Source organism: Haliotis cracherodii, unplaced genomic scaffold (assembly GCF_022045235.1).
Source record: "Haliotis cracherodii isolate W230 unplaced genomic scaffold, xgHalCrac1.p SCAF_15, whole genome shotgun sequence".
Lineage (NCBI taxonomy): Eukaryota > Metazoa > Mollusca > Gastropoda > Lepetellida > Haliotidae > Haliotis > Haliotis cracherodii.
This window is the reverse complement of record NW_027266270.1, coordinates 25674279-25687305: the sequence shown is the minus strand read 5'-3', so window position 1 is coordinate 25687305 and position 13027 is coordinate 25674279. Positions and strand designations below refer to the sequence as shown.

At 43.0% G+C, this 13027-nt stretch overlaps 1 protein-coding gene across 1 annotated transcript; it reads left to right on the top strand.

The window, feature by feature from the left end:
* The first annotated feature begins 59 nt into the window (after positions 1-59).
* On the top strand, positions 60-11248 carry LOC139461989 (uncharacterized protein C56G2.4-like). Its single transcript, XM_071243481.1, has 9 exons — positions 60-138; positions 3651-3911; positions 4749-4984; positions 6772-6955; positions 8204-8308; positions 8735-8870; positions 9253-9377; positions 10112-10373; positions 10755-11248. Exons 1-9 carry the CDS (start codon positions 90-92, stop codon positions 11014-11016), a joined length of 1620 nt encoding a protein of 539 aa, XP_071099582.1. The 5' UTR covers positions 60-89; the 3' UTR covers positions 11017-11248.
* Positions 11249-13027: the final 1779 nt, after the last annotated feature.

The following is a 13027-nucleotide window of genomic DNA, read 5'->3' as shown; positions in this document are numbered from 1 at the left end:
AAAGAATCTTCCCGGGTATATAAGGCGTTATTCCCCGCCTTCAGCACTCTTAGTGTAGAGCTAAAGGTACACAGGTTTCAAGTTTTACCATGGCTCCTCTGCTGGTTATTGTTGTTCTTCAAATTGTTGTATTTCACGGTAAGTCCATTCTTCAGATTCCATTATGTTTTATAAATGTAATATATTCCATATTTTTCGTGAGTTTTGAATGTTTCTATAATTTTTAAAAACTTTCTTTTCTAATTATTCCTGTATTCTGTTTCTGTATTCTCATTATTAGTGTATACATCTCGGTTCCATTTGTTTTTGTCAGATATTTGTTTGAATGCTTTGTATAACATCTAAAACATTTTAATCACAAAACATAAATCATTCTCCTTCACTTAAACATGTAAACATGCTATGATGTACAACCAATCCATTCGCTTATGACGAATGAACACGCACAATCAGTTCGTTTCATGATGCTCGTTGTCCACATTCGTTACAACCGACTTACATTTGATCGTGTCTATTTTACCATCGTCCATTCCTGCAACACTTTGTAAAATGTTACCTGTGGCTGCCTGATTTTGTGTAAACATATATTGGTTCAATGTAGACTGGGGTAAGAAATGAATTTGCATCCACATGACCCCTAACATGTTTGAAATGTAAATTTATGCCGAAAGATAAGATGTCTATAATGTACCCATCAGCACTTGTTTCTAATGCGATTTTTGTGTGTTAATTTTTAAGGTTTTAAATAAAAATAAATAAAATAAAACACTGTGGTATTCTTTGAGTGCTGACTGAGCGTCAAGACAGTTCATTTTAAAAAAATATAATATCGCTGACTTAAGATATTTTCATTTGAAAATCAAACATGATACAGTCAGCTGACAGGTATAGTTTCCGGTGCTCATCCGTTAATTTAAATGTTAGGCAGAATTTAACTTTGAAAATTATATTTTGTTCTGAACGTTTTATTTAAAAGAAATAAACATGATAAAAAACGACGTCCACTTTTCACCCCAATTATCACCACACACACTAAATCCTCAAGGGAAAAGAGAGGCGTTCGTGTGGATTTATGAAATGTATGTGCATGTTTCTTTCAAATCTCAATATGATAATAAAGAACATGATCACATTTACCTTCGAGTATACACTCCAAAAGAATTTAAACGCGGTTTTCCGTACCTGATATCGTTATTAGGCAGTACCACTAACATTAGGAATACATTAGTCTATACGTTACACCAGAACAGAAACACCCTATTACCCCAAGAAGTAGGGCTGGGACGGGCAACTCGGGTACCCGGGTCGGGTGGGTACTGAGTAGGACCCGGGTACCCACAGCACTACCCGGACCCGTGGTGAGTCACGTGATACATTGTCTCATGACTGAAATTATCTGGAACTCTATGGTTACACTACAAGTCACTAATGTTCGCTTTTCTTTCTGACTATGCACCCATTCCTTCTGACTTTTCATATGGTTGAATAAACATATAACTTAAGTCAACTTCAGTGTATGCATGACCAGACTGTTTCATACATGTATCTAAATACGTTTTGCCAGGGCTATGCTAAAAAAATATCCCAATCGGACATTATGAGACATCTCCTGATACCTAGAGTGGGTATCCGGGTAGGGTAGGCTAAGAGAGGGGGCGGATACCCGGGTAGTAAATTTGGACTCGTCCCAGCTCTACCAAGAAGACGACAATCGTGTTCATTGGTTAGTTTGTTGCTGGCGGCTGTAGTAAGGCGGATACTGAGGGTAACAGGTAGCGACGCTTTGTCACCGGATAGCCAAGATCCGGCTGACGGTAGGCCATGTGCCTTACTGTATCTCATCACTGCAGCAATATATGCATGTCCATACCTGCGAGATAACCGGAAAATCCGGAAAGGCTGTCACAGGTCACGGAGTAATTACAAGAATCGCACAAGGATATAAGTCAGGGGCGTGGCCATTTACTACTGGGTCACCCCAGTTTTGATCCGGTTGCGTCGTTTGCAATGTAAGGGAGACAACTCTCTCTGTGATTTACACTGTGTGCTTCAAGAAGCGTGTTGTGTCGTTTGTACAAAAGTGAGTTGGGTTTAACGCCGCTTTTAACATTAGTCCAGTTATATCACGGCGTGTCAGCTTAATGTGGGAGGAAAGCCGGAAGTGATGCAGGTCTTAGACGTTTACCACTTCTGTGAAACCCACGAGCACGGGTATGGTGCTGACAAACTTAAAAACATAATCGGGGTGAACCGGGATTCGAACTCACAATCATAGGTTTCTGGCGTGTCCAAAGGACGCAACTCTGCACAGCAAATCGCGGCGCCTTAGACCACTGGGCCACACGTGCCCCTTGTACAAAAGAGGATGTTAAATAAACATTAATATTACATACTATCACAGCCCCTCACGAAAGTGTCCTGTTCTACTACCGCTAAACAAACGTAAGAAAGATGTATGTGACACCGCGTGTTGGGACAGTAGGAGTTCCGCATGCAAAGATATAGAGTTTTTGTTTGAGACAGAATATTGTTTTCTGCCGCTTGACATGCAGCGTTACTTTCTCGGAAATAGGGAGAAAAACAGTTTTGGGCTGATCCACAACAACAAGAAATTAATGAAACTGACTTTCATTGAAACATTATTTTGGGGGTTTATACCTGGGTCAAAGTTATCGTTTTGAGAATTTTCTAGAACTTCATTTAGAATAAATAAAGTCACAGTATTGTATATGACGATAGTGTGAATGCTTTGGGATACTGTGAATGTATTATAATTGTGTATGTGTATTGTGTTAACGTAAATGTATAACTGCAGTGAATGAATGCTTTTGAAGTCAATGTGTGGGGGTAATGTGAGTATGATAATGTGAATGTATAATGATATTGTAAAGGCGATAATGTGAATGTATAATGATATTGTAAAGGCGATAATGTGAATGTATAATGATATTGTAAAGGCGATAATGTGAATGTATAATGATATTGTAAAGGCGATAATGTGAATGTATAATGATATTGTAAAGGCGATAATGTGAATGTATAATGATATTGTAAAGGCGATAATGTGAATGTATAATGATATTGTAAAGGCGATAATGTGAATGTATAATGATATTGTAAAGGCGATAATGTGAATGTATAATGATATTGTAAAGGCGATAATGTGAATGTATAATGATATTGTAAAGGCGATAATGTGAATGTATAATGATATTGTAAAGGCGATAATGTGAATGTATAATGATATTGTAAAGGCGATAATGTGAATGTATAATGCTGGTGTGAATGAATGTTGATAAAGTCAATGCATGACGATAACATGGATGTATGATAATGTGAATGCACTATGAAAATGTGAATGTATAAAGATAATGTGAATGCATAATGATAATGCATCTATGTCCCAATACTGTGAATGTACGCACACGCAGTGAATGTTTGACGTAGTACGTTTGCTAGTGATGTGAATATAAGTTACTATGAAGTGAAATGATAGCAATAATGGAGGTCTCCGAGAACGCTTCGAATGCTTTGTTGTTGTTGGTGGTGTTGATAGATATGATGTTGATAATGCCGATGTTGATGATGATGGAAATTTATAATGGCTATAAAAAACAAATTTGCTAATCCATTCTAATATGCTCCTTCAGGCATTAGCTCCCAGACAGTCTGCAGTGTCGACCATGACGCGGCATGTGTGGCGGCCGTAACGTCCCTCTACACCAACGCTTCAGCCTACTGGTTTGGGTCTGCGTATGCGACGGCCTGTCCCGCTAATTTGCAAGACACCCTGCTGTGTATGAACGCTAAACGCTCCCGTACGTCCCTCCTTACTCGACTGATGGGGGACGCCGCCACCGACACCAGCGGTTTCTCATTCGTCGTCAACGTCACGTACTCCACATCGCCAGGTAAGCATCGTCAACGACGGTCTTTCTCATAGCACAAGAAAATGTTATTCTTAATCCCAGAAAGAATATGCTAGCTGTATCTAGTTACACTAGAAACCAGTTTGGAATACGTGTCACGGCTGTGTGGACGTTGGTCCTGATATCGACCATTGGGTTGTCTCGTCTAGACACGCTCACAGAGAGGCTGGTGTGATGTGAGTATAGCATCACTCTCAGAGATAAATTAAAACGTTATATATGATAAGTGAGTGAGTGAGCTGGGTTTAACTCCGCTTTGAACAGTATTCCAGTTATATCACATTGTGTCAGCTTAAGGTGGGAGGAAAGCCCGGAGTGATCCACGTCTCAGACCTTTATCACTTTGGTAAAACCCACGGTATAGAAAGCTGTGAAATCGGGCGAACCGGGATTCGAACTGACGATCATAGGTTTCTGGCACGCCTAAGGGACGTAACTCACAGTGCACCGTCCCCTTATATATGATGATGTACATGGAACTAACGTCACTTTAAACAGTACTTTAGTAAATGTTTTAGCAAGTGACGCTGTTCGTAGACGTGTAGCTCTATTGGGAAACCAAGGACGGTGTGTATGGTGCTTCCAAACTAAGGATAATAATCGGGCGAATCTAGTATCAGAATCTACTACCAGCGAATCCTGGCACAGTTAAGGGATGCTACTCTGCACAGTCAATTGGATCACGCCTTAGACAACCAGGCCACCGGTGCCCAGTAATGGTAACTGACATTATCTAACAAGTAAAAAGGTGTGTCCAAGGTAATGATAGCATACGACAATTAATCGTTAAATTAATCGTGTGTATATTCTTTTCTGCAGGTACATACGAAGGCTGTGGAAGAAAGGTGACGATACCAATGACGACTCAACGCACTTTCTCCATCGACCCTCTCGACGACCACGTCTACGCCCCATTCGATCTGCGTGAGCAGCCGGAAGTGACATGGGTGGCAGATGAGAACGCCCTTTACACTGTTGTGCTGTATGACGCCGGTATTTTCTTCACGCATGCGTTGTACGTCAACGTCGCTGGTGGACGACTTCAGGGAGGGGAGGTATGTTACACCATGATCAGAAACACCCATGGATGACGTCATGGGTCTAAAATAGGGCATGGATTTAGTACCCGGATGGGTGATCATGTGACCATTTGGGTCACGGATGTGCCACACTTTGGTGGTCTCAAACCATTGGTTGGTTGGTTTACGTCGCACTCAGCAATATTCCAGCTATATGACGGCGGTCTGTAAATAATCGAGTCTGGACCAGACAATACCGTGATTGATATCATGAGCATCGATCCACGCAATTGGGATCGATGACATGCAACCAATTAGGCCAGCGTGACCACCCTATCCCGTTAGTCGCCTCTTACGACAAGCATAGTCGCCTTTTACGGAAAGCATGGGTTGCTGAAGACCTATTCTACCCCGGATCTTTACGGGTCCAAACTTTTGGATTAATGTCGGTAGCGGAAAATGCCGAGTGGACCCGAGTGGGATGGTAGCCAAGTCTAAGGCGCCTCAATTTGTTGTGCATATAGTTCAGTCCCTTAGCCGTACCAGGATCCGAGATGCACCCCGAATATGATGCTTGGTCTCTCGGTGGCTTGCATACCAGCAATCCCAGCAAACGTTATACCCCCACCCACTGACGTGTCAAATCACCGCCGTCATACAGCTAGAATATATTGCTGAGTGTGGCCTTAAACAGGTGAGGTGAAATGGGGTTAACGTCGCGTCCAAGACTATTGCACTTATATAGCGACGTGCATGCACCCTTGTGTGTGTGTGGCTGTTTGAACTAATCCGGACCGATACCGATTTAATGCTTGCCCACTCAGAAACCTACCCCACTCAGACACAATATACTGACTCCGAGCCGACCATTCGTTGTTTTACCCCCTTTTTGCCAAGCACCAGACAGGGTAACAACAAGTACAATCTTTCAACATCTTTTGGTATGACGCGGCAGGGGGTCGACCCCGCACCTTCCGCTCTCCGGGCGTACGCTCTACCACTAGACTACGGAGGCGGTCGCGGCGTTAAACAACAAACAAACAACCGTTTCACATCCCGCGAAGATCCGGGTTAGAATTGGTCTTCAGAAACCCGAGCTTGAGGTGTAGCTGAAATATTGTTTGTTTGCCAATATGATTTATACGACGTCGTATGGGTACACATGCATAAGCATTGCCTGTTAGAGTTTAATAATTCCCGGTGCATTTAAGTGCGTTAACTCAGCTAGACTTACTTGTGGCTCCGTTTCTAAGATTATGGGGATGTTGTGTTTAGGTGGTGTTTAGGCTGTGAGACGATAGCTCATGTCATGTGTTTAGAACTAAATGCGTTTAGATAGAGCATACCAAATGTTTAAGATTTAAACACATTCCTTATGATATTTAGATCTAAACATGTCTTGTCTGTGTTTACATTCTAAACACACTTGTAACAGTGTACCAGGTATTTGCGATAAGGTGGGCGTGTCCCACTCTATCGGTGGCGCCCGTCACAAACACATTCAAGGGCAAGTCAATGGTTCACCTCAACAAAACACGAGAACATGTGGTACACGTCAAAACAAGGAATTGCGTCTGACGTCATAAGTAATTACACATGTACTCACTCTAATTTCTTGAAAATCAGATTCACGTCAATAATAATAATCTATTTTACCCCCCAGACAATCAAGTCTTATTTTTCTCCCCAGACAATCAAGTCTTGTACGTTTTACTCCCCAGACAATCAAATCTTGTTTTTCTCACGAGACAATTGTCTTATTTTTCTCCCCAATCAAGTCTTATTTTACTCCCCAGACAACCAAGTCTTATTTTTCTCCCCAGACAATCAAGTCTTATTTTGGCCCCGCGAGCCCCGTGGATCGTGTAAACCCCTACGTATGGATCGTCTTGGAACAACCGACGTCTCTAAACGCCACTGACGTCAGGGCGTTCTACAACAACCACACAGCAGCTAATAAGGGGAGCATGTACCTGGACATGTTGGTGACCCGATTCAACCTCTCAGGTGAGAACAGAAGCAGGCGCATGTGCTTGACCTTCGGTCAGTAGATGCTATGCTTTGAATCAGCCTGTGGTTGCCTGGCCAAAATAGATTGTTTACATACTGTCGCGATAGACGTGAGGCTGTTTGTTGTTTGCCAAGGTCAGTTATAGTACAGCTGTATCATGGTGGCCTGTAGTAAATCAGGGACTGAAATACAAGCAATGAACTTGGTTCAATGTTGTCGATGACACACAATCAGTCACCGAGTGAGTGAGTGAGTTTGGTTTTGCCGCTTTTAGCAATATTCAAGCAATATCACGGCGGGGGACACCAGAAATGGGCTTCGCACATTGTACCCATGTCGGGAATCGAACCCGGGTCTTCGGCGTGACGAGCGAACGCTTCAACCACTAGACCGCCCCATCAGCCACCGAGCCTGACCATCCATCTATCATCATCGCATTTTGAGTAATATTTTGTTTGTTTGTTGTTTAACGCCGCACTCAACAATTTAGACGGTTGGGGGCCTGTTCTGAATCTGCAGTGATGTAACACAAACTGTATAATCTTAACCTGGCTCTCAATGAAATTGAATCAAATTGTTTTGAAGTCAATTGTGAATTCAAATGACTTCAATTGGACCCCTGATCTATCTTCCAACCAAGTTGGCTAGCTATAAGGCACTGGTTATAACTGTTTACAAAATGAATCTGGTGGAAGTAATATTTGATATCAAACGAAAGTCGGGTGAGATTCTTTATGTACTCGGGGCATTGGTGGCCCAGTCGTCCAAGGCGCCGCGACTCGCTGTCCCGAGTTGCGTCCCTTGGGCACGCCAGAAACCTATGATTGTGGTTTCGAATCCCGGTTTGCCCCGATTATGTTTCTAGGTTTGTCAGCACCATACCCGTGCTCGTGGGTTTCACCGAAGTGGTAAACGTCTGAGACCTGCATCACTTCGGGCTTTCCTCCCACATTAAGCTGACACGCCTTGATTTAACTGGAATACTGTTAAAAGCCACCCAGACACAACAGACACCCATGATTATTGGTTCGAATCCCGGTTCGACCCGATTATGTTTCTAGGTCTTTGAACACTGTACCTGTACCCGTACATTCCACCAAAGTGGTAAACGTCTGAGACCTTTCGTCCCACATTAAGCTCACTCTCATTTCGTAAAGCGGCGTTAAACCACACTCAGTCACTCACTCACTCTTTCATTTCACTCATCCGACTTTAATATGTTGTTGTTTATATGTTCTGTACAGGTTCATACGGCTTCAACGTCGTCAAGGTAACCAATGACGAATATGCCGCTGTGCTTGTCCGTGGAATGAAGTTCCACAACAGATGTCCCCACTACTACGGGCAATGTGAGTTACTTGACCATTGTGTGTCCCGTGTTCAGGAGTTCTAGACCTATTGGGCGTCTGCCCGTAGAGCTGAAGGTCGGTTGTTCGATCCCCGGCCACGTCATACCAAAAGGCGTTAAAGGATGATATCTGTTGTCGCACACGCACATACACATACACACACGCACGCACGCGCGCACGCACGCACGCACACGCAACCCCTGCCGCCCCCGCACAAACACGCACACGTAGCCTTTTACGTAGATGCAATGATCGTGAACACGACGTTAAACCCAATTTCACCTCACCTCACCTCCTATTCTGAAAAATAGCATCTATCGTGGGGCATAGTCCATGTTTTACCGTTGTAACATCAACAAAATGTAATGTATTGAACTAACTGACCTATTATAGCTCCCATACAGACTCCATTTCCTCTATTTGAAGGGCTGGACGACTACATTGGGCAGCGAGGAGGCTTGCCGTCACTTATCCCCCCTTTCGACCTTAGTATATCGGTTGACGTCACATTCACCGCTTCCTCCATAACGTATGAAGCTTGCTGCACCGAAGAAAAAAATGGGTAGGTTCCTTTAATATTATAATACACCATAACATTATCTAGTGCCATGCTACACACACGGATAGACACGGCCACTAGTCCGTTAGTCCGAGACTAGAGGAAATCTAGACTCTAAATCTAGTATTTGTTTACGTCACCGCTAGTCCGAAAAGAGCTGCTTCCTAGTAGTTGGAATGAACAGAATGTCTACCCCTGGTTTCTCATATCCCCGTTATAAGGTACTGCAGTGGATGCAAGGTCAAGGTAATGTTGACACCGTATATGATAATGATCTTCACTATGAAAAGTTTTTTTTTTAAATAATATTCATAGCATATGCATTCACTGTTTGAATGTATTAAACAACCTCTGAAACGTTGTCATCTCCCTTTCTCGTTTCCAGCCCGGTCAACGTGACTTTGGATTATAGAAACTCTGGCACACTCAAAACTGTGGTGACTCGAAACACCCCGAATATCAAGCTAGTTCCCACGGAGATCCTCCAAGCACCTGCCAACACACTCAAAGGTAATGACCGGTGAAATAGAACCCCCGAGCAGAAAGTACACACTTGAATATGAGATATGAACCAATAATCACAAACGTTATCAATATTGTGATTAAAGCGTCTGCTCGACAAGCGGAAGTTCGATGTCCTATATTGGTACAACCGCGGTGATATGGCATGAATATTGACTCTCTACAAAAAAAATGTACTAAATTATATATTATAAAACTAGTCGGTGTACTGAGTAACCTATGTAGCTAAACATGTGCTGTAGTATAGGGTAAATCTTCCGGATTACCCGTTCGTCATCTTGATGAAGCTTCACATGCTGAGTGTGTTGGCTTGGGAAGCAGCGTTTTGACCTTTTCTTGGTCATCCTCGACTATCAAGTGTATATATCTCAACCACCCGCTGTGTAGAGTTGCGTCCCTTAGTCGCTCAAGAATCCAATGATCGTGAGATCGAGTCGCCCTGATTATGACTTGGTTTGTCAGCACCATACCGATGCTCGTGGGTGTCAACAGAGTGGTAAACGCCAAGTATCACCTGGGGATTTCGTCCCACATCAAGCTGACATAATGCCATACCTGTTCAAAGCGGCGTTAACCAAAACATGATATTTAGTTTTGATAAGTTAAAAGATACCAAAGTATAAATCATCTTCGAGATGGACATTTAATTTAATCCGTCCATTCAAGATGTGCCTAAGCATGTAGTTTTACAACTTTTTACGCATGTAATTGTCTTGTTTCAGACAAACAGTACACGCTGATAATGTATGACCCTACCCCTGAACTCAACAAGACCAAACAGAACTCGTATGTTCATTGGATGATCGTCAACATCCGGGGCACTAACATCACTTCCGGTGACGAGGTGTATGACTGGCTTCTGCCCATGACGTCAACGTTGACTCAGCTCTACCTGTTTGCCTTGTTCGAGCAGACGACATCTGTAAACGTTTCCTCGGCTAAATCATATAGTCGAGACGGTTGTCACGAATTTGTTTCGAATAGGTGGGTTTTGTATGATATTTGTTAACAATGGGTGGCTCGTTGCGGTCAGAATTCATCTTTCGTCCGTTCATACATCCATATATATCCCGTGGGTACCTGACGTAGAATAGGTCCCAAACAACTCACTGTTGGTCGTAGGTATCGAATAAATTGCACTGATCTCTGTAACTTGATTAATTGGGTATCACCACAACCCGTTGGCATGGCTCCTTGCTGGTGCGACATGACGTTAATTAATAAATTCAACAAATATTCTCTTTGTTTTTGATAGCCACGACTGCCCTAACTTAAGTACACTCACAATATCCTAAAGTCCACTCATCGCCACTATTGTTATTTATCTTTCATACTCAAATTGAACTATTCTTTTCTTTGCCACAGGTGCGATTATCGGGCCGGAGATTTCATTCGTGCAAACCAACTCTCCCTCGTTGGTCTGAGATTTTTAAAGATTGTTCCCGGAACTTATCGACAGTTTATATCGTATTCAGAGGCTAAATTGCAAAGCATGGACGATGCATGCAAAGGCACACAAGGGTATGCTAACCCATGTCCTACTTCCGCTTCAGAGAAAATGACATCATCCGCCATCTTTATTTCACTCTTGACAGCCGCAGTTGCATACATGTCAAAACGGAAGTGATCAACATTGTCATACATCTACATGTGAAAGAAGAAATATGCGCAAGCTCATTGTATGATCACACTTGAAACTGAACTGAAAACTGGAAACCTATTGTTGTTGTTTTTGTCTCGATTACCAGCCTTCTTTGATTCGTCAACACCACACAGTTTAAAACCCAAACTTCGTCCTTCAATTTTGTGAAATTTTTGTTTGTTTTTTTTTTTTGTAAATAAAATATTTTATGTTTTTACATTCGGAGTCATTTCATAGTTAAGATACTCGCATCACACCGATTACACTAACACAACCGCATGCCAGAGTTTCAGACAAGCTTGGTATTTGCGGAAGATACGCATAATAGATGACCGTAGCTGGACGAATTTTGACTTACTTTCGCAAAGTTAAAATAACTCAGTAGTATAACACTAACGTTTTGATTGGTATTTTAGAAGTTGGCGAGTAAATGATAAAGACGTACAACTCTATGGATAACAGCTTCTGGTATATTGTAGTATGATGATGAGCACATGTAGCTGGTGTGATTTATTTGACAGCACAGATGCTAATTAGGGGTCGCCATCCGGGATTCGAACCCTCACGCTCCTAGTGAGGCACTTAATCGCAAGCACACAAAGTCCGCGATCTAACCCACTCAACTTTGTCTTTGGTTACTTTAAATGGAGGCAATCCAATATGTTTTTCTTCAAAAGAGACTGTACCATTTCGCAACTCACTCTATGAAGACGGCTACCAGTGGATCTCTGGGGGAGATTTGATGTCAGTCTCCGCAACTCCACCAACACAAACCACTCACTATTATATATACTGAACCGCAAAAGAAACGTCACCCCATGTAACATTGCATGAAAAGTTGTCATTTTAATATCTGGGTAATTTTTTGCAAAGTTTCTAAAATTTGACATTACCTTGTCAAAATTACAAAGCAGATGACAATAAAACCGACCGCCCAAACGCATCACGGCAACGGCCATGGTAACCCGATGCACGTTAGTACCGTGCAAATTGAAATGGACATGCGTTCCCCCATATCTCGCCCTATAAAAATCCACCCAGATCGGATAACATTCGTAATAATTTTGAATTGCTACCACATGCCAAGACTGACAAGAATCGTCAAGCCATTGGACGATTGCAAGCTGGAAAAACCGCCCGGCAAGTAGCCAATGCATTTCATGTCCACTTAAGGACCATATACCGGCTCCAGCAACGGTAACAGACAACCAACGCTACAGATGACCGACCACGTAGTGGAAGACCAAGGGTCACCACCCGACGTCAGATTGTGCGACAGAATCTACAAGATCGCTTTGTTACTGCTGCGGAAACTGCTCGACAGACCATGGGGACACACCAACGACACATTAGCGCGGACACCGTGCGTCGACGAATGACAAGCAGACACCCCCTCTGGCACAGGCCACACCGAGGACCCATTCTGACACCACGTCATCACCGGGACTGTCTTCAGTTGGCAACACAGCACCAGCATTGACGCCACCAGCGTGGAAGAGAGAGAGAGAGAGAGAGAGAGAGAGAGAGAGAGAGAGAGAGAGAGAGAGAGAGAGAGAGAGAGAGAGAGGGAGGAGACGTCTGGCGACGCCGTGGGGAACGTTATTCAGATGCTTGTGTTGTTGAGAAAGACTCGTGGGGTGGTCTGAGCATCATGGTGTGGGGCGGAATTTGTCTTTCTTTTGCGGTTCAGTATATACTACTGACTCGCTCATCCCGAGAAGATCCTGATTAGAATTTGTCTTCAGCAACCGACTAACAGAATCAGGTGGTCAGGTTCGGTGACGTGGTTGATGCATGTCAAACTATCCTACTTGCTTAGATTGATTCTCATAATATCAAACACTGGATTTTCTGGTCCAGACTCAATTATTTTCAGACCGCCGTCATTTCTTGGTGAGTGCGGCCTTAAACAAAAAGCAAACAAAACTGACTCTCATACTAAGTTTTTGTGTCATTCGTGTGCGCAGATTGTGCATGTGAGGTGAGGTGAAATAGA

Excerpts from the sequence above, each read along its gene's own strand:
- LOC139461989 (XM_071243481.1), top strand. The coding sequence starts at position 90 with ATGGCTCCTCTGCTGGTTATTGTTGTTCTTCAAATTGTTGTATTTCAC. Across the intron at positions 3,912-4,748 it reads CACGTACTCCACATCGCCAG|GTACATACGAAGGCTGTGGA; the intron begins GTAAGCATCGTC and ends TCTTTTCTGCAG. Across the intron at positions 6,956-8,203 it reads GACCCGATTCAACCTCTCAG|GTTCATACGGCTTCAACGTC; the intron begins GTGAGAACAGAA and ends TGTTCTGTACAG.